The sequence below is a fragment of the Dromaius novaehollandiae genome, chromosome W, assembly GCF_036370855.1.
Source record: "Dromaius novaehollandiae isolate bDroNov1 chromosome W, bDroNov1.hap1, whole genome shotgun sequence".
Classification (NCBI taxonomy): domain Eukaryota; kingdom Metazoa; phylum Chordata; class Aves; order Casuariiformes; family Dromaiidae; genus Dromaius; species Dromaius novaehollandiae.
Window position 1 is genome coordinate 32,758,748 of NC_088130.1, and position 27,957 is coordinate 32,786,704.

Genomic DNA, 27,957 nt, shown 5'->3' on the forward strand with positions numbered 1-27,957 from the left:
CAAAATGTAGGGGGATTTTCCCATCTGTATACATTCTTTCTTCATAAAAGGGGATAAAATCTCCCACTAAAATACCTCTAAAATAGAGGAAGACCATTTTCATAATTAGGAAGACTCGTGTAAAATACTTTCAAATATCAATTGATATTCCCTTCAGATTTTGCTAATGTGGATCACAGCTCTTACACTGAATTTCATTATTTCAAATTAACTCCTAACCTACCTCCTGTATGTTCTTTTTCCCAGCTTCCCTCATCATGTTTAGGCTGTTGTAAAGAGAAACGTCTGTTCTCTGATGGCCTCAAGGTAGATTCTAGTCTGTGAAATTTGTGAATTCTGTCTCTGACAAGAATAGCATTGCCCCTCTCATCGTGATTTGTGACCTCTCTGGCAAGATCCTTCTTTTGGACTACATTAGTAATCTCAGCTACAAGATCTGATTCTGCCTTTTCTGTAGGGTTATACTTATGCACATGAACAACATCTTCCCTTTCTCCTAGCAGCTTGGAAAGGAGTGAATAGAAATCACCTGCACAGAAAAGAGAAAAGATGAGAGGAGAGGGGAAAAAAACAATTATAATAGATTGCACAGTTTTCTAAAATTTCAGCAAAGTACAGTGTAATAAAGTTATTCAAATGGTCATTGTCAGAAGCAGTTTAAGAGGGGACTGCTTCAGTCTCATGAATTTGAATGAGCCAAGGCTGTGGTATGAAAAGATAATATCTAACCTTCATCACGTTTGATTTACATATAAATGTCCACTTTTACTTGACATTTTGACATCAAAAAATCACAACCCAGCACAGGTATTTTCCAGGGAGGGAGCACCCAAACCCCCCATATGTGGATACTTTCTGAAAACAGTATTTATAATGAGATTAATCTGGATTATCAGACTACTGCAGAGCTTTTTTAATACAACAAAGAGATAAAAACTCTACAGTTTCATCAATTTATTCACTTATAAAAACAGTAAGAGGCAGCTATACATTTGAAAATATATTTCTTTAAATCTGTCATCACACATAAAGCTTGGGCTACAAGAAAAATCCTCACACTTGCAAATAGATTCCATACAACATGCTGCAGAGAGAAGACTGTTAAACACAACAGTGGTCTATTACATTTTCAGTTCATGAAACTATCATAGAACCACCCTGCTTCCCCCCAAAAATAGTAATAGCCCTCAGTCACAACATCAGGTGGGAATGCAGGGAACAATATTTTCTCAACTTGCTTGTGAGCAAAGCAGTTATCACTATTGTTTTCTTATAAATCAGCAGGTATTTCAGCAAGAACAACAGTCCCCCTCCCCCCCCCACCCCCCCCAAAATTAAGTGCACAAAATCGACAAGCCCTACTTTCTTGACAAAAATTTCAGACTGTCTGAACTGGTTTTAATCAAATCAGTCTCCCTTTAATCCTGGAAATAGGATTTAAACGATAACAAGTATATCCCTCACCTTGGATTTTCTACTAACCAGCAGGTGTCCAGCTTGCATTTATTAACCAAGTGTCTTGGCTGCCTTAAACTACTAAACCAGCTGCAATTACACCATCTGAATGGAAAGAGACATCCAATATGCACTTGCAGCTAATCTAAATAATTATACTTTATTTTATTTCAAGTACAAGTTACTCATAGCTAAGAATTTGTATTATTTCATTATAGGGTGTATAAAAGTTTTAATAGAGAAGTAAAACTATAAACTTTCACCAAAAAAACCTCATCAAAAAGCAAAAACAAACAAACAAACAACCAAAAAGACCCTCAAAGCAAACCATCACTAGCAGCTTGGGAGAGAGGATATTAAGTCTTCTAAAAATGACCGAAAGAGGTTCTGTCATGTTTATAAACAGTCCTAGTTCAATGATTTTGACTAGGCTTCCACTCCTTGCCCTTGAAAGTGAAATATCCCTGGTGAAAACTTCTGTCAGAAAATAATTACAGAAGTAATAGGGCCAATTTCAATTTCAATGAACAAAGCAAATTAGATCAGAGAAAAATTTGTTAAGCTAGTATGCTTCATAATCATAATACTGGCATTCAACTAGTCCAACTGCTGATTCAGAACAAATCCAGACATTTGAAAAGTATGACAGGCTAGAAGCTTTGGATGCAAACCATAATTATTCTGAGAAAGGTTTATAATTACTTTAATCAGGTTCAGTAGTCTCTATTTAAAGCAGCCAGGAATTGGCGCTGATGTAGGAACATACTTGGAATTTCCTTTACCTAGAGTACCACATGCAGAATTAAAGTACTCTTCACTGGCCTTATCTGTTTTTTTGCTTTATTTTAAAAATTAAACCAAGTTCATAAGTGCTTTGGTTTCATTCATGAGTGCAGTCCAGCAGATGAACAAAGCCTACTGACCTCTCTGCATGCCACCATTTGCAGAGGAGAGGTCTGAATGGTAAAAGCTTAACGTAACCAGAAAATCTCCCTAAACCAGCAAGCCTGGTGGTATTTTAAACATTGCACCTTTTTAAAGCAACTTGAATACTTTTTGCACAGTTCACTCTTGGTTCTGCATCAACAGCCAATTCAAATGACCAATTTGTTCGTCATCCTTGGTCTCAGTAAGAACAACTTGCTGTATTTTGTACCTAAGTATCAGGTTCCTAACTCAAACTCACATGTTCATTTTGTTTGAACAAAAAAGTTTACCAGCTTTCTGCTTGAGCCAACGACATTGTACCTACTCTTTTTTGTGCAGTGGCTGCCACAGAGTGATTGACTTACCATTAGTACTCGTTGTTGATGTAAAAACAAAAAACCCAAAACAAAAACAACAAAAGACCCCCACCGCCAACCAACCAACCGACCCATCCCACACACCATTAAACAATTGCAAGGATAAGGTACTTCCAGGGAAAATTCCAGTGGTCTTTAAGGGAGATATATTAATTGGAGATTGCTCCTACCTGTCTGCAGGCAGGCTGATCAGACTTACTTTTCTCCCAACAGTGAGCCTACCATCGTAAGAGATAAGAACTTCATAAATATTGGAGGGTTGAGTGAGGTGTTTTGAGTAGGTTTGAGGTGGCTACAGATGAGTCTCTGACAGAAAAAAGATAAGAACCTGCTGCAAGCAAGCTGTCTTCCAGTGCTCAAATGGAAGTAATGTCGCTGAATTAAACTTAAAGCTTGCAAGGGAAGATTAAGGTTGAGCTAAAGGAAAACATGTGCAAAGACCTTTCATATTTTATCCCTTTGCTCAGAGTATGATGTACCTTCAAGCAATGAATAAATAAGACAGACCTTGTTTTTTCTGAATCACTTTAATCATAGACTATTGGCAGGGCCCAAGGGAAAAGATTTTCCAAATTGGGCTTGCCCTATCAATGCTTTTAGTAAGCAGGGGTGCTGTAACCTGGATACTTCGGAAGCTTTAGGAACTGTATGAATGCATGAAAACAGGTGTGCCTGAGAGACTGAAAGCGGTCTGAGTGCAGCTACTCTGCAACTGTGCTGTAAGTAAATACGGTTCTTTGAGAAAGTGAATTTGGCATCCCTACATCTTAAGTTCATAAGGTCCATGAGACCTATATATCTGCCCAACAGCTCCTCATGCTTGTACAAACAGGAGGCTGAAGTCCTCTGCCAATTTCTTGGCATCTTGACACTACTCACAGTAGTTGCAAAGCAGAAAGGATGGATTTGGATCCAAAAAGGGGAAATAATGTCTTGAAAACTGCTGATAACTGAATGTAACCAACTATTCCCTAAACTCTGCACATCTGAATGGAGGCTCATATTATCTGAGGCCGACTTCTTTTAACTGCCTTTGTGATCCCCAGCTGGATACCAATACATTTGTGAGCAGCATTTTTGCAAGAAGTAGTTCAAAATTCATCATCGATAACTGGAAAACAGCAGACTCATGTTGCCTCTGATTAACAGTTACTATCTGCGGAGCAATATCCAGCAAATATCAAAACATGATGCTGTGTTACTATCATACAGATGTCTCGTACTAGCTGGAACAGCTGTTGCTTGCACTCTGGTGAAGTGAAAATACTCACTGGGAAAGGAATACCAGCAAGACATACTGCGTTATTCATCTGGTATTGTCTGAGTTGAGATAGCTTGACCTTTAGAATACCTGGATATGACTAGAAAAAGACATGGGGGAATGAACTGCTTACTCCTGTTGAAATAATTAAAGTTCTAGCACGCATAATTTATTATCTTCTGGTACCGAGTGCCATCTCAGGAATAAAGCAGGGAAGCTGACTGACTCTGATAGTTTTAGAGAGGCTACATACATGAACTCCTTATCTTGTGTTAACTCCCAGGATTCTCCTCTATGTAATACAGTATAAGGTGATCAGCTACAAATAGCTAGAGTTTACTCTCTGTTCTGGATGAAGCAATAGCTATCAAGACCACCATCTCCAGAACACGACAACACAAAAACATATTCCAGTAAGTTTAAACTTATGTTCTATTGTGGTATGTTCTATATACTAGGAAAATTCTTTTACAGAACAGCACTTTGAAAAACAGCTATACAACGAAATAAAATCATATTATCAGTGACTTCATCACAAACTGAGCTGAACCTCAACCTGATAAAAGTTAGTTACCTGATTCATTTAATGGCAGTACAACAGTTTTGTAACTTGACCACCAAGGTCTGGCTAGGAGCCAGATGGTATTGAACTGTCCAGATCTGGAAACAGTCCACATTCTTCAGCTCTCTACTGTGATTTTCCCCATTTGGAGACAACAGCCCCTGTCCATGGTTTTCACACAGCCAGCAGTTACACTGTTCGATGGGTCGATTCCCAGCCTGGGTGAAGCATGTGGCCACAGTGCTGCAAGATCAACTTGAGAGGTGGGGAAGTTCAATCAAAGCCAGCCTGGCAGAAGCTGACAGGTTTAGGCCATGAAAATGGTATAGGTTTGTCTGTTCTCACCTAGGAAAGCATTCTGGAAAATAAGCAGCCCCCGAACTCCCATAAAACAGGAACATTTTCCACTGCAATTTCCCTATGGAAAAAAAACCATCTAACACTTGCTATCATCATTAACAACACAACAAACATTTCTTACAGGAGTTTCTAGTAGTAAGAGTATTGCTCTGTTACAGATCGGTGCAAAGACTTTGTTTGGTCACGCACTGTTTCCGCGGCAAATCTGCTAGTATCATGCTAGAGTAAAAGGTCATCAGGATTACCCCTTCTGATGGCCCCAACTACTTAATTCTGTTTCTTCAATAGGAAGGCAAAACAGGTAGTCCAGACATCATATATACACATATCCCCCTCCTTTATACGCATAGGCAGGTATGAATGCACAGCCGTCAATATACAGATGTGAAAAATAATTTTACCGCCTTTTAGGAAAAAAGACTGGAACACCCCTGTCGGTCTGATAACCCTCATCTCCAGAATATGCATTTGTCTAACAAGGCCTATGCAGTGCCTGAGATAGTCTAGATAGGCTCCCAAGTCTGTCCTTGACTGTTTTAGGTTTTTGTCAGGAATCAAACCAAATGGGCTTTCAAAATGCCAAGCCACCACTGCAACCTTCTGACCAGAGACCTTCTGACAAAATGGTATCTTGCAGGGAAATAACCAGAACTGACAGGGTCCTGAGCAAAAATCTGACAGTGCTCTGCGTTGACAAGGGTCCCAGTACTACAAAGGATGTTTGTGTGTTGCTGCAGCTCAGTTGGTGTTAACTGGAGTATGAATGCTTCTGTTGAAAATCACCTCTTTGGAGCATGACTGATCTGACATGGAGGCAGTGTGTTGGTCCCTCCAAACTAAACTCTGTTGTCTCAGTTCTGTTATGATGGAAGTAAGGGACAGTTTTTCATAGTTAGCTTCAAGCTTCCTAACTATCCAGGAATAAAAATGGGAATGCATTCAGAGACAGTATGGTTTTTTTTCCTTATTGGGATGTGCCTCTGTGTAGCCTGTTGTCCAGGAAAGAATAGCAAGTACTTTGCCTTTTCAGATGGGCTGAAATCAGGTCCAAATGACTTGGGCTCACCTAAAATCTCAGGTAATGCCTACAAAATATGTTAAGAATCACATAGCAGAATATGTCCTTCAACTGGAGAACATCTTCCTGATGAAGAAATGGAAATCCAGCTGCAAATATCTTGAATATTTTACCCTTACATCCAAACACCCTGCCCAAATATTTATCAAAACCAGAAATTTCACTTACTGTGTTGTTAAAGACTTCTAGAGCTCCTAGATGAAGCTAGTAAGCTGATCCTAACAGGCATATATAACACAACACTGCTGATATGGAAGAGGGGTCAAAAACATGGAAAGGCATAACAAAAGTGAATAAATTCTACTATCTATTTATTGGAAGTAACATTGGACCAAGTTTGACATAATGGGCCAAAATAACTTTCAAAATGGCGTCTAGTCTGCTATCATTTTTCATGCAAGTCCTAACCATACTGATTTAATCTTTTGCTTCTTTTTTTTTTTTTTTTTTTTTTTTTTAAACCTGCTAGGTTAAAGGATCTCATAACTAGCAAAGAGAGAGTTAAAAGTAGGAGAGAGTATGAAATAAAATTCCACTTGAAGAGTGAAAATATTCACTTAAGATTACTTTTTGGTATAGATTTGAGTTCTTCATCAACCTTAGGGTACGTTCACAATCAAAACTTGAGGATCAAGTCCCAAGCCTGCTTGAAGTTCAGTCTGCAGTCAAAAGTCAGTGCTTTCTCAACTTCAGAAGTGTATTGGCACAGCAAGTTAAGCTTCTGTTGGTTCTTCACAGGATTAGATTTTTTTTGTAATGTATCCTTGTTATTTGGTCAGGAGAGGTGTATTTGCTGTATATTTTCCCTGCTTTCTCTATACTCTTACCCTTAGCTAAGACCTCCTGTACTATTTCAGAAGTTGTCTTAGCGCTTACTCAAGCACTGAAAAACTAAGTCTCTCTAATATTTTAAATTAAGAGTTAGCAGGCAGCAAGAGATTATATCTCTCTGTGGCTATGTACAACCATAATGGTTAATACATTATTGACTGTTACAAAATACAGACAACAAGTTTGCTAATTTCCCACCTGCCCTATCCTTTCCTTTCCTCTCCTTCCTCACCAATAACAACAAGCACTGATCATTTTGTTACAATGCAAAGTATTTATCAGCTCCTTCTAAATGATCAGCAGTAAGCACACTGGTTTTACTATATGTGATTTTGCTGTCCTCATTCAGGTAGATTACACACTTCTGCAGTTCAGGCACAGAGTATGCCCATTTCACCTTCAATTTTTATTTCATGCAGTATGAATATACCTGCAAATATATTTCTTCACACAAAGCAACATATCTGAGACTATGTTTATTAAAGAGTCATTCTGCAATCTTCAACATGTTTCTTTCAAAGGTCTAGCACCATCATGCTTTAGTTTAGAAATGACATTTAAATTATATAAAACAGAAAACATTTTGTCCAGAATAAATTTTTTTTAAACATATTTTATCTATCTATCTATATCCATCCTTGCTGGTGTGTTTCATATTTGTGCTATGATTTCACTGGAATATCCATCAAAACCACAATCGTTTCTCAGAACCCTTCCTGTATTAATTCAGTGTCAACTTCCATTTCTCCAGACAAGTTATTTATATCACAAGCAGTTTTTGCAGTTGTTCATTGTTACCTAGCCTTTTAACATCATGGAAAATAACCAGGGAAAGTCCATCTACAATATAAGAATGAGAGAATATAAGTCAGATGAAAAACAGTGAAGACTGAAACATTCAAATTGAAATGTCTTCTTTTCATGCCTATTCTGTTCTTCTACTGCTTAGGCATGCTTTCTGCAATTCTCAGTCTTCCCAATTCTACTTCTTTAAGTGTAAATGTTGCTTTTAACATCTTTCAGTAGCATGTTTTTCCAAGGTTTAATTCAGTCACATTTCTCTTACTTTTATACTGTTTAACAGACCTCATCAAACCTCTAGCACCAAAAAAAGCATCCCAAGGTGGAAAACTTCCAAAAATTTTCTCAGGTGTTTGCCATTAATCTAAAACTGCCTCTAACACTTCAATCTAGGTATCCCACGTCAGTGCTGGAACACAAATTTGTCTTCCCTTTCAAGCCTCATTCTTTCTCCATCAACAGAAGAAATTTTAACCATCTAGCATAATGAACTCCTCTCTTTTCCTATGACCACACACAATAACGAGCAAAGCTAAGCCTTTAAGATGAATTACGCCAAATTTATTTCAGAAAGCACTGTAACTCATGGCTATATGTGCTGGCACAAAACATACATCAACTCTAATGGTTTGATGCTGCTGCCTTGGTCTTGCTATTTAATACTACGACAGGAATACACAGTATCGCTATATTACACGAAGGAGAACAAAAAACCAAGGACTCTCTTCCACTTTTTTTTTTAAGATACAAACAAAACAGAAATGAAAGAAAGGGAAGGAGAGCTATTCCTCCTCCTCTCATCTTAATCAATGGGAAATTCTATCCCAGATGCAAAAGGCTTTGTTCAGTACATTTGTGTTGTAACAAGCTTTACAGAAAAATACACAACACTGGACAGACATTTCAACTTTCTCTACTCAGATTCAGCCACAGCCTAGTAAAATATTTCCAGCAGTGTTACCAAAATGTTGTGGAAAAGCATATGTACATGTGTACACATACCAACTGAAAATAATTAAATATCAGTCAGGCATCTAACAGTTAATAAATAACACAATTATGTGCAAATGTAATTCTGCACCCTTTTTGTATGCATTATGCTATAAGTTCTTCTTACACGATCCATACTATTTTCCAAAGAACCCCCCCCATACAATCAACAGGCAGTCACTATATATTTATTTAACCTGATTCAAAGAATATCCTCAAGCACTCCCGAACAAGTGTTCAAATGAACAGAAAGACTTCTCCTTTCCATTTCTATTCTATCATCTTTGTTTATGAAACACTTATGCTAAATTACTTCATTATCGCAACCTGTCCTGTGAAAGCAAGGGCCATTACTACTGCTATTTTGCTAGAGATTACAGCCAGAACTGTCATTTAGCATGCATTAATTTTGGGTACCCACCTTGAAACATCTCAAAGTGTGATTTTACAGGGTACTTAACATTATTTTACACCCCATATGTTCAAATCATAACTACAGCCAGTTTCAGTAGGAACCGTGTATATGCAGCACTACAACAAGATTTAGCTTCAGTTGTTTTGTCCATCCTGAAAGATGAGCACAGATCAGAAAAATAATCAGACTTCTCACAGGTACCCAGTTACCTAGAATCATTGAGTAACTCTGCGATGGAGACTAGGGAAACATACACTTTTTTGAGATGGCATTAAACCGCCTTACACCATGGACACTTTCTAATCTCTGAAACAATGAAGCAGACAACCTATGGGGTCTTTCTCTATACCACCCATCTCACCACCTGGACACCAGTAAACAAACATACATACAAAACATACAAACTAAACTTCTGATTGCTGGTCTCAAACTGTAATATTAAACGTAGGCGGCTTAATGAGATTTCAGTTAAAAAACATGGCTGTGGAAAGCGGATGTCACATGAGCCAAACTGGGTTATTCAAAAAGACAGATCTTAAGCATACCTGTACTGAACTCCACCATTTGATTTCCTGGGATAATTTGTGCTCATGCAAATCAGGAAATAGCAGGAACTGAGAAAAAGTATATTGCCGGTACAACTGGCCAATACTGACAGCAAAAGAATGGCAATCCTGACTTCTGCTTCACATTCCATCACAAGAGGCAAAAATATACAAGCTGCTTTTTTGGTAGTAACTTAAGTATCTTAAGCTGGACACAACCAAGAGTGTACTTTTGTTACTGTTACAGTAAACATTAATAGCACAAGCGAGATGAAAATCCCATCTCTTTCTTCCTTGTGTATGTGTAAATAAATAACAAATGGATGTGTATGCACATGCCTTTCTGAAACAAAAGTCTAATCTAATTTTTGGTTAGCATTTTTGCTTTCTGTGCTGCAAGCAAATTTTCAGTTCAAGTCAGCCTTGACAGTTTTTAAAAAACTGTTTAATTACACTTGCTTTACTAGAAAAAATACTTGCCCTTTCTGCTTCAAAAGAAAGTTTGTGATTACATCTAATGCACAAAAATGAGATACAGGCAATAACGAGCACTTGATTAATCATCACCTATATCTTCTGTGTTTGTCATTAAGACACAGTTCCTTTCATTGTGTCTATACAGCTTTCAGGTACAGCACCTGACTATCTTGATAGTAAAAGGTGCCTTACTGCTTGTCTATCAAAACAAACCTAGCTCTTTGTAGTATGTGCTAGTCCAAAAAAAAAACAAAAAACAAAAAACAAAAAACAAAACCATGCCATTACAATAAATGTTGGTCAATTATGTACCTTATTTTTCACTTAAAGTAGCTAGCATATATTATTCAAATATGCAAATGACTGAAAAAAGTATTTTACTGCATACATTCACATCTTTTAAATAAATACTCTTCTACGGAAATTGTGTCTTGGCAGTGTAACTGCTGTAGCCCCTTTGGTTCAGTACAGCACACCACCTATAATTCTTTAGTTAGCATAACACCACTGCTGAATTACTCTGCTTCACAGAAGGTGTTTGCAGACCTTTAACTACCAGAGGTCACGCACTGTTTTCCTTCTACAAATTGTACTTTTGTCATATCCACTGCATCTTGGGAATGTAGTAGCTCGCGTTAACCTTTGAGAAGAAAGATTGATTATACTATGCCACACAGACTACAGCAGGGATAGTTTTGAACAAACAGAATGAAACACATTGAGGCCTTTTTTCCACAAGAAGAGATAGCTAGCAGACAGTACGGTGAATGCCATGAACAGATAAGTTTTTCAGTACTCTATTGAATCCAATCTATTCAAGCTTGTATTGATGAACAGAAAATAAATATAAATAATATCCACTTTGCTGAAGAGAAGGCACTTCGTGCTTCTGCAGGAACAGGGAACACTTAAATATGCACAAATGTCTCCGTCAGTTGCATTTGCTATAATAATTAGCTTTCTATCAACAGTTTCTCCTCATCTGACAGTGTCATTGATGCTTCAAAAACCATATAACAAGGTCGGCTTCATTAAGGTAAGTTTTGTTTAATTTTAACATTAAAGGAATTTAGCTTTGTCATCTTTGCTCATGTTGAATGATGGCTCTCTTTGTGATCACTGCCATTTATTTCAACATATTTACATGGCTTATTAACGTGCTTTTGATTAGCAAAGGTGGCAGAATAGATTCACGTGTGAATTGAGAATTCACACTAAAAGCCATGGTAACTCCTGGAGTTGTCAATATAACAAACTGACTGTACACAGAAGAAAATATATCTTTTAAACCTACACATAGGTAATTCTACTTTAATTTTATGTATTATATACATACTCATTTCATTCAATATTCAATATATTCTTTCATTCAATTATATATGCATTCTATATAAACATTCTTAGCAGAGAGATTTTCATATAGCAGGCTTTGTTTTTTCTCTCTCCTTTTTTTTTTTCCTCCACTCAGGGAAAACTTGTTTTGAGGCAAATGCATAGATTTACTACCAAACTTTGTCTCATTGATCATCCCTTTATCTTTTCTATTCACTAGATTTGTAAGTATTTCCAGGACATTATTTAACAGTATTTCAGCATTTCAGAAGTAACAGTGCTTATTTCAGTTATCTGAAACTAAGAAGGCAAAAATGAAGTTGCCACAATGAGTCATCAAGGAAAAAAAAAAGAGAAAGAAAAAAGAATCTTCTTTTAAATATGTGAGGCAAAACACAAGAGTTATGGAAAAAACAATCATTGAAGTGCTATCTCCAGAGCTAATCAAAGGCTGAATTTACTAAGCAACAGCTCAGCAGCAGTAGAACTAATCAAAGCCTGAGTTTTCGTGGATTTGTGTCTTGAAGATAAGCTTCTCATATGGAGTTTTTCATGCCAGACCATAAATGGAAAATATATTCTATAGCCTTTACCTCAGCAGAAGTATTTATTTGCCTCTGTGTGCGTGCACACACGCACATATGGGTGTGCACAAAGGTTGGGGTTTTTCGCTTGCTCCCAAGCTGGGGAACATTCACGTCATTAAGACCTCTTTCAAATTTGGCTGACACTCATTAAGGTTACTGGAAGATATGGACAAACTGGCAATGCAATTACATAAACCGCTTTGCCCCACGAAAGTATCCTAGAAGCAGGACTCCAATTTGCATGCAATTTTTACAGGCAGTCACTAGCACATCACTTTCAGTGTCCTGATTTTCCCGGTGTACCTTGCCAGCTGCTTATGTGCTCATAGGGCCAAAACCCACTTTCTTAAACAGTAATAAAACTTTCTCTCTTCGAAAACAAAAATCACCCCAAAACAACAACAACAAAACCCCTGATCTGATTTTTCCTTCGCTGTATCTGCTTACATGCACATAAGTCAACTGAAGTCAGAGCTACAGTGACACAGAAGCAGAGCTAAGGTACTATAAATGATGGGAGAATTTACCTTGAACTAACAATTAAGAACACGGAACAAAATTGTCTCATTGAGACTACTGTGTTTTCACCTCGCATCATCAACCCAACTAACTTCAAACGGACAACACAATGAAGCCCGTTTCCATAGAAACATGTTAGATGAGGATGTATACCAAGTAATGGTCTCAGCAAACAGGACTGCATTGCAGATACTGGGCTTTGAAACACCTTTTAAGATAACCAAAAAAGATTTTTAAAACAGAAGTTTGTTTTAAACTGATTTTGTTTCAAACATTAATTACTTCAGTCAAATACACTGATAACAAGAACTTCAACCAAATACTAATGCACTTACCAGTAACATAAGGTTGAAGCTGCTTGTCAGCATAAATCTTGATATGTATAAGTGGGTAGCTCATTCTCCACTGGAATGGGCTTAAAAATCAAAGATAGTATGCACTGATTTTTGGAATTACATTTATTTCTAGAAATATTCATCTTGAGTAGACTAAGGTAAGTTTTAAATACAGAGTTGTAAATATTGTCTCTGATAGTTCAAGATACTTTTAGTTAAGATACTCTAAAACTCAAGAAGCTAGACTTTGTGTAACTGCAACTTAATTATTTGACCTAACTTTATACAGTGGCTAACCCCTTTGGGAGAAGTTATCAAAAACATTAAACACTGGCCTGATCTTTGCTCTCACTAAATGCAAAAGGTATTTTACTATTTAAATACCATGAGAATAAGACTAATACTGAATATGGTTTTCAGAATATGCTTTTCATAAATATTTTATGAATCCATTCTTCCTCGGCAGTCCAGACTCATCATTTTCTTTCAAGCCCAACAATGTTCAGTTAAAACACTATCAAACCAGTATCAAGCAAGGTCTTCTCCTGGTGAAGAAAAATCTCGATACCAAGCCAGTATGTACCTATTGACATATAATCCAGAAGAACTTTAAAATGCAGTCATATTTTAATACATCTCTGAAACCTAAATAACATTCAGCATACTCCTAGAAGCATTATAACAAGAGTCACGGGCTTTCTGCATTTATGCATCTATGTTTATGCATATACATACGCAAAGATAGTGAAAAAGGATATAAACTAAGAAATGGCAGGAGAAGAGCTAATAGCAGATCATATAACTCATCACATTAGAGAACAGTTATTGAATTCTCATTCCATAGGACTGCCACTACTTCTATGTGCCCATTCCTTAGGACATCTACAGATAAATTATAATAGTCTTCAGAAAATTAAACCAAATGCAGGAAAATCTAATGAGATTAAAAGGCACAAATAAATTCTACCTACAAGGCTAGAGACCAGTGGTAGATTAATTTTTGATGAATTATTTGTTATATAACATTCAATATCATTAATTGTACAGAAAATTTTAAATTGTATCAGTTAAAGGAAAACAGATAAAAACTACAATGATTGTTAACAATCAGAATATGCTTTACCAGTATTTTCAATTTATGAATCCCTTATTTGACAGAAAAATAAACAAATACATACCCTGATCCAAAACCTCCTCTTCTTCTCTTTTGGGCTGCTGCAGCAAAGAACTTTTATCAGCATCCTTGCTTTCTAAATTAAAAAAAGAATATATTGTTAACCTCTTTGCATGAATGGAGTTGACCATCTTTCCTGTAGGGAAAAAAACTCTTCTGTAATGAACATTTGCTATTTTTGTCTATGTGTACTAGGGGCACCAAGCAGTGCAGTAGCAAAACAACCGAAATAAAAGATTTGTATATTTAACAAGGAAGCAGGAAGGGCATGGATATAAATTTAGATTCTACAACTACGTATTGATCTATCTCTATGTAGGTAGACACATTTTACAGCTGGAGTAAAATATGTATGAAACTATTTATCTGAAGTCATTAAATTAACGCCAATATACATGACATAATTGCCAAGAAATTTTGCGTAAAGCACTAATTTTCATAAAAATTTTTGGAAAGGGTAGCATAAACCAGTTTGATCAGTGGCTTAAAACCTAATTTAAATGGCAATCTCAAGTCAATAAAGTCAGTGAAAAAAAACATAGTGTTTCTGTGGTTTTCGATGGTCCTACAATTAGGCCCTACCTGGTATGAGATACATTCTGACCTTTAGGAGTCTTAGCACCTATAGTATACAACGGACTGCCCAAAAGATATCCCCAATGATGCCAAGAGAGTTAGTTCTAGAATGAGCAGCAATGTAGTTCTGTCCCAGGCAGTATTTTGCCATAACTACTACTTATTTTTCTAGGCTGTTGATGCAACTGCAACTATACTGTCTCTGATATTTAGTGCTCTGCATAGAACTGTACTTTACTACACAGATATACCAGACAGTTTATTTCTGTAAAATACTGCTGAAGCAACATATATGCATGCTAGTTTTTAATGTAAACAAAATCTGTTCCATCAACGCAGCAGGACCCAGGATATTACAAAAATGTCATGCTTCAGGTTCACAGGAAATAGATAGGAATTAAAAGTACTATGAAGAAGTTATTAATATACTGAGATTTGGCATAGTAAAGAGGCCAACATCTTGGGTAAGTAGCTCATGTAGCCATAAAAATCTGTTATAAGTTGGAAGATGACAAAGGAATGAAAAGGACAAAAGATAACAGCAGACATTTTCCCCATAAGAGAAGCAGGATCCCGTGATGCTCTATCATTAGGAACTTGGGTTTTATTCACAACTGCATTTCCTGTCTATGAAAATTTAGCACACTAAAGCAATACAGACAAACACATCAGTGAGAAAAGACTTAAATAAAATGGATTCCGAATTTTTTTCACCTTCATGATGTCCATGTGTCATCTTTAGCATATCAGACTCGACCAAAATAGGAATATTTGCCTCCTGTGGTATGTTCCTGAACATCTCAGGGTTTGCATTCTGTGTACAGGTCATATATGAGACAGCATGTTTGGCTTCCATATAGTACATAATGTAAAAGTTGCACATTTCATCATTGGCTGTTCCCCTAAACAGCACAAAAAAGAGCAGAGAGGAAAAAAAAAATACAAAAAAATAGCTCTGAGTATATCTGTTATTCATTTCTAACTTGTTTAACCTAGTACTAAAAAGTTGCAATGAAACATTAAAGTCTCATGATAAAATACTGCATAGCTTCATTGAAGGGAACCATAACCAAAGCTGCTTTCGATTTATACTAGAGAAGACCAATTTAGAAGAACTTCTCAGCTTTCTCAGAAATTCTTAAGATTTAGGTTTTGATTCTAAAGCAAATGGCATCAGCATGTATTTGGATTGTTCTTCCTTCTCTTTTCTCCAGCGCAAGGCTTCCCTTGGTGCCCTGTCAACTATGCGTATGTTCTGATCGAAGAAGATGAAAGTGTATCATTCATTCTTCTACCATTCATATACCTCTCTGTCAATCTGGAGCTAAACCTAAATTAAAATCCATGCAAATAAGGTCTACGTTTAAATTCAGCAGCTATCATTTAAGATGGTCTTTTTCCACATTCAAGTGCATCCATTTATTGCCTGGCCACCTTGGTTATAATGCAGCAACACTTAATTTCATTACGTATTAAGACACTAAGTGTCTCCTAATAAGGAGATAGCACTGCCATCCTGACGATAACTTCGTCACAATCTTCTGTGAGGAGAAACATTGGCGTAACAGGAATGATTCAAAGCTAGCAAAATTAAGCTCTGTGATATGTGTTATGTATGGACTTGAAACAGAAAAGGCTCTTCTGTATTGCTACGTAATCCTGTCCTTAAGGGAAAATACAGCTGGTGTGAAATAGAAATTATTCTGAAAAATATTATTTTATGAAGCAGACAATACATGGCCTCTTTATACATGCGATTTGTTTCTGTTGCTTTCCTGTGCCATATAACTTGGTATCTTTTATACATAGCTACAACCCTGGCAATGGAATAAACTAGGTCTTATAAAGAAGGGTTCACAAAATAAAGGGTTTTACATTAAGATTTTTAATTAGCTTTCACAATTAACCAGTAAGCCCACGCTCATCAGATACGGGGGTGGACTATTAGCTGCTTGCAAAAGACGTCAATGCTGACTTTTCCAGCAGCATCATGCAGCATTCATTTATTCTCCATAGCAACAATAATGACACCAGCCAGAGGGAGGGAGGGGGGAACACGGGAGTGGAGATGGTTTCAAAAGGGGAATTGGTTTTTTTCCAGGCTTTGAAAATTTAGTGTCCCTTGGAGACCAGAAAAATCAGTCTCTGACTTGGCAGGCTCTGCTTAAGCTTTTAGAAATCATTCATTTCACCGCTGGACTCCAATATCTGTCAGCATAATTGCCTCCTCTTTAAAACACCAGTAGAAAGGGGATGTGCAATTCAGATGAACCGTGGTTCACCTGACACATTTTGGTTGTATCTAAACACTTCAAAGTTGATCATTTGAAATTTTTACAGTTAAAAAAAGACTACTCCGTCAACAACAGTTTTAGTAAATCATCCTAGACAGACATCCTAGATTCTTTTCCTTAGATACTGAACTACTGAGAAATCCAAAGTTTTGTGAATAAAAGTGTGTAATGAATAGATATGATGATGAGTAAGTAAAAAAAATAAATAAAATCCCTGTCAACCACCTTCACACCACAGCCACAGAAATCTAGAAGGGTGTCTAGATCTTGGTATATTATCAACACAGAGTACAGTATAATGAAACAGAGGATTTAGCATCCAAAAAAGAGATAATATTTAATCTTAAATATTTAAGTTTTGTTGCAGGCATGTGAATCTAATATAGGGATCTTCTCTTGAATGTGCAATTCTTGTTAAACATATGTTGAAAGGGGAATATGCAGCTTGCGCTGTTTCCAGCCTGTTGGAGCTTCAGACAATACATTACATTCCAACTGGATTAACAAGCAGCTACTGTGGCCGGGGTGTTTTCCTTACCAGGTCACATACTATTTGCATTTCCTGATTTTTCACACTGCTTACATTTGGGACTCTAAGGTTCTTTTAACGTATATTTTGGATGGATAGTGACTCTCCATGGCAATAAGGCAACTGCAACATCAGAGCAATATTTTCCAGATTTAAACAATTTTCATATGTTTTGTTTCAGCTGTATTACTGCATCTTTCCATACATCCAGCAGTGTTCTGAATACAGCTGTATGGATTTCATGCATCTATTTCATATTATGGTGATACCTGTCTTGACATATTTTCCATCCATATATACTTCCGCATTATCCAGTCTGTAGCGTAATACTTTAAACACTTGCTTATAATGCTCATGTTTTTTTCCTTAAAAAAAAAAAAGGCAGAAATTATGTAATAAAAGTGTAAAGGTCTACTTGCGCATTTAACTTCTCTTCCTGCCACTTCTTTCCCATTGAAAGTATACTAGCAAATTGAAAAAAAAAGACTGTAATCATCCTAGGACAGTTTTCTCAATTGTAAAGATTATTTGGCAAACAGGATGCATTTTGGGGAATGTCACAGAAACAACAGAAACTTCTAGAGCTTTTTAAAAAAGGTTTATGGTTAAATTAAGGTTTCAGAAATATTTTTATTAGTTTTATGACCTTTGTGAAAATTTGTTTTCAAACACTTGTTTCTACTTCAGCTGCTACTCATAAGTACTACGAGTACTACTCACTGAAAGGGGTTTCATTTGTGTCGAGCCCTTAACCCTCTATTGAGATGTAAGGCAAGGGTGCTCAGCAGATTACAGGATTTGTCCCTTGAGCTGCTGCAGCATCTTCTTTCAGAATGGAGCGATTTCTGCAGGGTATCTTCATATCTCTATGTATCCAGTAAGATACAGTTTAAAGAATTGGGCTCATTTAAGAGAAAATTGCATCTATTTTTACTGTAATATGCAAACTTTATCTTGTAGAGGTCTGTCATCTTCGACTGAATAGCATCACTGACTAATAACAGTTCAGATTTTTCTATTTATTATCATTAGTTATTTATGGTTTAACTGTTCTCCATAAAAGCCTGTAGATTGTTATATCGAAAAAAGGGAAACTGGCACTTTATTCTGATTTTTTTATGGTTAGATTTCAAGATGGGCCAAAATTATAAGAAATTTAGAAAATTGCATAAGCTTTCTTTCTGAAATAACAGAAAACAGTTGAGGATTCATTATTTTGTTGTTTTAAGCAGTCAATATCTTCAACTTATTAAAAATACATTTTTAAAAACTGAGATTCTGAAACCTACTCTAACTGCAGAATAGTTCAACTTTTACATATCTGAGCACAGTGTTTGGCAGGACAGCTTCACGTGAGAAATGTTCTGAACATTTCAGAAAAATGATCATTCACTAAAGTAAAGGTTATGAATTTTGTAGAGAGTAGGCTTAAAAGTTAAACCTTCAGGGACTAAACAGCAAAACAGACCATTCCAAGAGAACAGAACAGCTTGTTATCATTACCTTGGCAAAAGACAAGAAACACCAATACATTTCCACACATACTAAATACTTGAAAAAAGTGACTAGAAGAATGGAGCAAATAGAGAAAACTTACCCTATATGTGTCTCTGTAGTTCTGCCTTCACCACTGAACACACACCTAGCTGCTAGGATATCATCAAAGTGAACATCTACAGGATGCTCCACGGGATAGAACGCCTGAAAGACAGCACGATCCACCAGCATTAGTGACAACGTCTCACGTTATTTACATGAATATACACACAAGGACAACAGTGCTACAAGTCTGAAAAGTGATTTCAAAAGTTTTACTTGGACTACTCAAACTCCCTCTACAAAACCCTGAACCACCCTCCTCTTCCTTCAGCCCAGAAATGTTAAAAGACAAAGCTCGTGGAATACTGAAAACTTGTACTTGTGCATTACCAGCTCTTACCCGATCCAGCACCCTAGCACTAACCCGTCTGACAACATGGATTAGTTTGTCCCTCCTGAACATTTTTATAGGTCTTCTTTTGTGAGATAAGCATTTGCTGTTCTTATGTTTAGTCTTCAAGAGAGCTTTACAAAATGCTACAAAATGTACATGGGGTATAAAATGGAAGATTCTCAATCCTGCTCACAAGGTTTTTCTTCCTGCACTAGCAGCTTTCTAAAATGCAGCACCAAGCAAATAGCACGCAAGTAGAGGGAGTGGGAGAGAGCAGCTAGGATACTCTTTCATTTTTCTAAGCAGTCAGAGAAGTAGACCATGAAGAAAGGAAAAAAAGGGGAGAAGGATGCCTCTTTCCTGTGTCCTAACCTCTTAGCTTCTTAGGCACAGAGAGTGAGTGACAGAGGAGAGTATAACAGCTGTAACAGTTACAGAAATTGATAACAGTTATGAAAAAAGTATCATTATTTTTGGATCATAATGTCACAATACTTGGCAGTACTGTAGTCACTTCTAGTGGCACAACACCATACACCAGAGGAAATGTCATGACACAAATCCTGTGGTATATAAGTGCTAGTGAAACTGCTTAGTTTTAACTAAATATAATTAAAGTTAGAATGAAAAAAAAAACCCAACTAACCTGTGGTAGTTGTGGACTCTGTCTACCAATCAATGTCCATTGACCATTTCTCACTCTGTATCCACTTACTACTTTACCTATGACATACAAATGTGTTAATGAACATCAGATACAGTTCAGCAGAAAGCCAATACTGTAGGTTTAGTATTTTTCTAATAAATGCTTGATATTCCTAGTATTGCAATAAAACTCTTACCTAGTCTGTGTGTATGAACTCTGTAGGCAAAAAGGTGCATTGGAAATCTTTTGTAATGGCAGGCAATATCTGCATCAACCACTGTTAAAATATGATGGCAATAAACAAGTTTAAAATACATTACTTGTCTTGGTTCGGCAACTACTGTATTTCATCCAATGTGGAAGTAATACACAAAAAGTATACCTACAGTGGGCAACAGACCATTTTAAAAGATGCTGAATAGTATCTTGCATTTCTGTAGTCACTACCTCAAGACTTGTTAAGAAAAACTAATAAATATACTACAAGTTACTTGCAAATAACTTTCTGCGATGATAAACATTCAAAATGTGGCTGAAATTCACAGTGTTTTTTCCAGTGTACAATACCACTAGTAAACAAAGTAAGACTTGCTTACAGACTGTGTTGAGGGACACTTAACACTTACACATGACTGATAGTCTAATCGAGAGGAACTCAAAATGAACTGATACGGATTATAACGAACGCCTGATTTTAAGTTCATGTAGTCACAAGCCCAATCTTAAAGATTCAGAGCGAGATGCAGACTTGGGCAGGCAAGTGCTGCGCAAACAACGTCTGCAGGCCGGTTGTTGTGTTAGGTGCAGAAATAGTAGCGAAGGGAAAGTCCAGAAAAACTCCTCCGCAGATACCTCCCAGAGATATATCTGGAGACTGGCTGACTCATTACTGATCTATCAAACTTGATGCATTACTTAAGAATAGCAAATTTGATTGAACATCAAAAGACAGAGCTATCAACAGGTACGGAACTATTTTTGTTCCTCCTCCTTCACATACCCCCTACAGCTTAAATGTAATTACTGCATGAATCAAAAACTTCTACAGAAAAAAAAAAATCAGTTTGATGTTTTTATATGAAAGAGCAAAATATGTTAAGTTTCAACTCAACTTAAAAAAAGACTTCAAGGTGCTCAATTCACCTAACAGAGTCAGTTGGGCATTTGACTACTTTTTCCTATTAGGCAGCTAAGCTGTACCTGGGAGAAGTGGAGTCCTCAGATATCTAATTTAAAACCCCAGTATAGCACAAGAAGATACAAGTTACTTAACTTGCTTAAAATACAACACTCCAAGCCAGTCTGAAGAAGTGATATTGGGAATATCCAATCTCAATTTCAAATAAAATTTTGTTCTACAATATTTTTTCAGCATTTTGACCTTTTAACCCAATAGGAACATGGGGACAAAATTTTTAAAGAGCCGATCCTTACTGGCAGAGATTCATTTATTAAAACCGAATCTTTAGAAGTCAAAATTTACAGCACAAATAACAAATGCAGATGAAGAATCAAAAAACATTTTACAAGTTACACACATCCGTATTTTATGGCTTTTAGGGGGAAAAACAGGGATTTTTTTTGCAAAGTATTGTTGAAGAAAATAAATCAAAGAAATACTCCTAAAAACTTAAAATTTTCAATATTAACAGGTGATTAATCTTTTATGCAAAACTGACAGCTGCTGTAGATCTAATCACCTGGAAACATGATACCATTTATAAAATATAACTTTTTTTTTAATCATTTGTTTCATTCAGCAATTAACTCTTCTGTCAGCAAGTCTCAGCTAAGTTTTCTTCCACAATCAGCAGGTGAAAACAAAACAAAAACAAAACAGAAATCGGATGCTCAAATTACATAATCACTTTGTAGGATTATAGCTTACCTTTCTCACCTGGTGGTATTACAGTGTTCACAGACATCATAAGATACATTCCAGCAATCAAAGGCTGCCTGTAATTCAAAACCCAAGCTCTGCTAAACAAGTCCTTTGTAAGAGCAAACTTCTGCTGTGAGTGATAGGATGTGCAATGCTACTTAACAACACCAACTTTTAAATGTTGCACTGTTTCTGACAAACAGAAAGGAGCTGTTGCATAGTGCTTTTCCTTCCCTCCTCCTTGTAGCTCCATTGAGCTACAATTTTTAAAGCATCTTCTACAAAGCATGTGAATTTGGACAAAATAACCATCTACTTAATTTCTATACTTGTCACAAATTTCTAAATATGAAACTTCCAAACTGGTTTAATTCAACACTGATAGCATTGTATCAAAGTTTCTTAACGTGAAAGAAAACTTTTTACCAAGAGATAATACATGGTTTCAAAAACCGTATTACATACATCACAGGATTAAGCATTATTTATTATACTTTTATTTCACATCTTTCAAAGCAATCTAAAGGGGTTCCAATGCCTTCTGTTCTGATGAAAAGAATCAAAATAGAAAAATTTTCATGCATACGTACTTTTGACGTGTCAGATGTAAAGTTACACCAGAGCAGTCCTTGTGTTTATCTGTACAAATCATGAAACAGTTTAATCATTAGCATCTGAAAGTCTGCCAAATTATTCCACATTAATGACATTTCCCGACTGGATTAAAGAAATGCAGGAAGACTATAGAAGTTTTATTCTTGCTGTTTGCAGTAAAACTATTGAACCCTCATATGGTGGAAACATTACCTAAATTTACACAGACCCGAACATCACAGTGCTTTATTTAAAGTGAAATCTGTAATATACAGGACAGCTCTGGTAAATGAAAAACTAACTGCTCTTTTGGCACTAGAAACTGCAAATCTTTATTTGCATCTGGGAATACTGGCATCTAGGAAATGAAACCGTGTCATTTTTACATCAGCAGAAAAAGTGATTTTGCTTCAAACAAATTTGTATTTCGACACAAATTAGTAAAAATGAAGGATCTGTGGAAAAGCATTAATTTTAGCCATTAAAAATGAATCAGCCAGCAATCCTTATAACAAAAGTCAGCATGTGAACTTGAGATATAAAATAGTCTCTCTAATGAAGTTGGATATTCTAGAAGAATAGTAAAAATAGCTATATCATTTATTAATGTACTATATCACCATTCTCTAATGTTTGACATTTCAATTTACTGTTGTCTTGATAGCCACTCAATTTCAAACACTGATTTAAAAGCAATCTTAAGACTTCAATTTTCACTAAAAAAAGCTTCCTTTCCTTTTATGTTTTATATCAAAATCAGCTATAGCTAGACAACAGATACAACTCTAAAGCAAGTAAACAGAACAAACTGAAAAAAATATCCTTTAATCACATTAGCTTGAGGTAAGAAGGAAAACAGCTGCTGCAGTTGACAAGTGCTAACTCAAGAGAGATTTTCCTCCCATCAGTACCTAGATTCAGACCTGAAACAAATGGTGTATTTGAACAGAAGAAAGGATTATGACTAAAGTGGGACAAAGTAGTGAGACTTAATCGATTAAAAAAAATCAGCTTCTTTTTTTTTTTTTTTTCTTTTTTTTTTTAAGATAGATATTTTGATCATACAACATTTCATTAACAACTGATAATCTTTGGTTTGGCTTTTACCACATTGATACTAGACCTTACTTATGAATATGTTCATAAAGTAGACAACAGTTTAGAACAAACAAACAAAAAACCAAACAACCCTGTCACTATTTTTACATAATGTATAAATTAGGTGAATAAAAAAGTTGTTAATCCATTTTTGCTAGGTTCTCATAATGCTCATCATCATGGCATCTGAGAATTCTTATGTTTCTCTAGCTCTGCCTCACCCGAGAGACACTTCCATATTCAACAATTTGATTCAGTAAATCACAGCAGCTGTACCTGTAAAAATAGCAGCAAAGAAAGAAAACCCTTCCCTGTATGTGCAGAAGAAAAATTTGGATGTAGCTTCTCATTTTGTGACCAATACTACCCACGTACTGTAGTCGCACTGGATGTTCGGAAAGCATGGCTAATGCGAATTTTCGAAATCAAGTGTGATGAAGCAGCAGGAAAGCAGATGAAAATTCAAGTTGTAATGCAGAAAGAAAAGCATTTCGATTCCATGCAGATGGAATTCCCAACTCTGTCTTAAGCTACATGTAATATTACCTCAAATACAGAGAATTTGATACATATATTCTGTATAATGTATTGAATACAAGTTTGCTAGTGTATTAACACACACGAAGGTCACTCATAATCAAAATAAGAGTATTTTAAGACCACAAATGCAAAAACAAAGTAACGGTAGTTAGCCAGTTATTGTTGCCCTATTTTCCACACTATGCCTGTTCTATAAAACAGCCAAATGAACAATATACTGCAGAAAATAAACATTTTCTGTAAAATAGCACACATTATTTATCATTTTTTGTGCACACATACATGCTTGTACTAGACATAGAATAATTAATCCAAACATTAAGAGCCAAATTCTCCAATTTAAATTATGACACATTTAAAAATAGTCTTCAAATGCCTTTTTTAAAATTATTTTTTAACAATAAAAATAAGTCCTTCCATAAATACATTCAGCACATGGCAAGCCTGAATTAAACTCTACATGAGACTCATCCCAATCACCGAGCTGTGCCTCAACAGCTATATGGAAAGACACCAGCTGAGAAATGGTTTTATGTAGTATGGAGTGAGAAATACAGACACAATAATCACTCAAGCCATATTTCTCCGATGTATCGATCATTTCTTCAGTAATAAATTTTTTTTTTTTTCTGGGAACATTTTTAACTTCATCTCATGATTTTTTTTTTGAGTTTCCATGCAAGAAGTTTGTGTTGCTTTCTATGTTCCATTTGAGGTGAGAAGGAGGGAAGCCAAGAAAGTGGTGAAAAGGTTGAAGAGGAAAAGGGACAGGACCAAATAACAGACCACGGCAGGGCGGGGGAGAAGGTGAAAGAAATCAAGATATGGTCAGCACAGTCTAGATGGAAAGAAAAAGAAAAAACAAAATTATGCCAAACCAGAATAAGCACTAGCTGTCAGTCGCAAATAACAAATGCTGCTTCCAAAGAGCCAAGTCATGGATCAAAAAGCAGCAGAAAGACTAAGGCATTACACCAAAAGTAGGAAAACTGTAGAAAAACATTTGAGGAAAAAAAAAAAAATCAGTTTCCATCATTTTAGAAAAAGTTCATGATAAGGAACTGTTTGCGCTCCTCCCCCCTTTACTAGGAAGCTTCCCTTACGGTCTCAGTATCTCTGTTTTTGAGATAAAGGTCTTTGTGATGTCTCTTTTGCCTCACCTTCCTCATTTCCAACTGTGCTCTGGACTAAGCTTTTGTCTATTAATATAGCACAGATGTCACTGCAGAAGTTGGCTTTAAGGACAAGTTTGACATTGGTAGAGAGTTTGCACTACTTCAATTATTAATGAGAGTTGGGAAATATTTGCTTCCTTTGAGAACATTTTACTTACTTCATTATTTAATGTTATAATTTAAAAAGCAATTTGCAGTTTTGTCTCTTTCAGTTTTGGAATTTACAATTCAAAACATCACTATGCTGTCCAACTTTTAAATAGTGCTGACCACCACCCACCCCAAAAAGCAATAACAATAAACCTGATGCACCCCAAACATGAGTCATTTTTGAAAATGTAAGCCTTATTATATTATCATATCCCTTTTAAAAATGGGGGAAGGAGACTCAAATATATTTCAGTTTGTCTGTATTCAAGCATTTCCAGACTTTTAAGGTTTTCAAAGTACTAAGAAGAAAAGGTGAAATTCCTTTTTTTTTTTTTTGGGGGGGGGGGGCAGGGGGGGTCCCTATTGGAGCAATGTCAAAATGAGCTGAAGACTACCGGCGGGAGGTCTATTATTGCTACTATAGAGGCCGATCATATCAATTTGTACCTGCAATTACCTGCAACAACATAGTCAACTTCTGGCCTAAGAATCTGACTCGCGGTGCTTATTATCAAGACTAAAGTAATAGGTGGACAGATTGCACTAGATGCATAAGAACTTATTACAGTATGTTATAATTTTATCCATAGCTGTATTTAGCCATGCCTGAGCTAAACATCTTTTTGTAAACATATGCTGGAAATTCTGCTTTCCTTGCTAGTCTTTCCCTACAGCTCACCTCCTTGAAACATCGAAGCTGCTGAACACTATACCAAAGTGAGCTGACGACAGTGGGGCAGTGTCAGCCCCCAGTGCAATCTCTCTTTTAGAGCATCACTGTGAGGCTTAAGTGGAAAGATCCCTAAAAGTCGCACAAACCAAACAAAATCTTCATCTTCTTTCCCGTTTGTCAGCCCAGCTTGCCTAACTACTTTGATTTTTGTATTGCAGCTATCCAGCAAATGTATGCCGACCTAAGGCAAATAAATTACTAGCTTTTATTTGCCATGCAGCAAAGAGAGGGAAACACATTTATGTAACTCAAACACGTTTATCTCAAAGCTAATTCTCCATGAAAAGTTTCCATCAGAAATCAATCCAGCAGCAGTGCTTACCACTGCCTTTTGCAGGCTGTATGCATATAACAAAGTCATTTTAAAATATTCTCTGTCCTTATTTACCAATGTCAAACAAAATTAATGGTGCAAGTTAATGCCTGACACTGGCTTCCAGTATTTTAAATGCATCTTTTGTTTTAAAATTTGAACATGATAACTTGATAATGGTAATTTTAAGTTCAACAGCCAAAATACATATAGATTAATAACAAATAAAACAACAACAAAAAAAATTGCCTATGCTACTCCTGTTAGGAAGTTTTCTAGGAGAAACACCACAAATACCAGCCACAGTCACAAGTTGTCAAATGAAGCACTTGTAATCGAGGAAAAGCCAAATTATCCTAAACAGAGATGCTCTCTTTCTACAGGCCAATTTTGATACGCCTTGCAGTGCAAATCTGCCAGTCTCTCTATCCAAACGCACGATCCCAAGGGGGTTAGTTACACCAGGGATAATCCACCATAAAGGCGGAGGCTCGGAGGGCTGCCCCACAGCTACCGAGCTTGCTCCCGCGCAGAAGGCAGCCCCCGAGGTTTTCCAAACGACGGCGACAGCCTGGCGCAAAGCTCAGGACTCAGCAGCCCGCCCTCGATGCTTGACTCCCTGGCAGCTCACGCCACAAAGCCTGACTGCTGCGAGTGCTCCCACATGTAAATACTTGAAAATTCACAAGAGGCCGAGAACTTATTTTGCACAAGTGATATTCAACTTGCCATCACGTTTGCCTAGATACCAAAGAAAATCCTCGGTTTTTAATTTAGAACTAGAAAAATAAAGCCCTGAGACACCTATTTTCTTTGCACTCTGGGTACATGGATTCTGAATGACGGAGCACACTATTTAAACTCTATATTCAGTTTTTTCATTGCTTTAGCTCTAATATTTAACAGGCACAGTATAGAGTTTACAAATGGCTACCAGAATACTTGCAAGCTTTCCTGTAGCAGAATGCTGCCTTTTCTTAAGTGCCAAACCCTTTGCTATTTAAAAGTCAACTTGTTGATTTTTTTCAGAATCTCCACATACGGTCTCAAAATTGACTTTGCCTCATCAACGATGTGAGGTAGCCTCAGATTTGGAGCACAGGCTCTATCTGAGCTAGGGAATGCCTATGCTAATGCCCACTGGGAATTAACCCCCTCCAAGTTATATTTAAAAGACAAAGGAATACAGTACAAAAATGAACCTAATCCTTTTAAAGAAAGCGCCAAATTCAATACACTGCATTTGATTTTGATACCTAATATTTGACACCAAAAGAACACTAGCTGAATTCATTTTTTCATGCAAGTCAGGGGATTAGCTATTGCTGATCTGTTCACTCATCCAAAACCAGTTCAGCAATATTCTTTTAAAAATCTAGTAACAAACAGAAGGGAAAATATATCTTTATTCAGTTCTGAGTTAATCATGAAAGCTGAAAAAAAAATTTCCCTCTTTTAAACTAACTGG

At 36.4% G+C, this 27,957-nt stretch overlaps 1 protein-coding gene across 8 annotated transcripts in view; it reads right to left on the reverse strand.

Moving 5' to 3' along the window:
* Window positions 1–27,957, reverse strand: part of LOC112988498 (peptidyl-glycine alpha-amidating monooxygenase-like) — a 148,078-nt gene that overhangs the window by 25,772 nt on the left and 94,349 nt on the right. For 6 of the 8 annotated variants that reach the window (XM_064500297.1, XM_064500299.1, XM_064500296.1 and 3 more), the window contains 8 exons: window positions 22,477–22,525; window positions 21,893–21,960; window positions 20,201–20,281; window positions 20,005–20,081; window positions 19,023–19,126; window positions 15,317–15,504; window positions 14,031–14,102; window positions 224–529 (listed from right to left, as the gene is read on the reverse strand). In XM_064500297.1, the coding sequence (XP_064356367.1) occupies window positions 224–529; window positions 14,031–14,102; window positions 15,317–15,504; window positions 19,023–19,126; window positions 20,005–20,081; window positions 20,201–20,281; window positions 21,893–21,960; window positions 22,477–22,525 (945 nt within the window). The remainder of the gene's footprint in view (window positions 1–223; window positions 530–14,030; window positions 14,103–15,316; window positions 15,505–19,022; window positions 19,127–20,004; window positions 20,082–20,200; window positions 20,282–21,892; window positions 21,961–22,476; window positions 22,526–27,957) is intronic. The other 2 variants (XM_064500298.1, XM_064500300.1) reach the window with 1 other exon arrangement.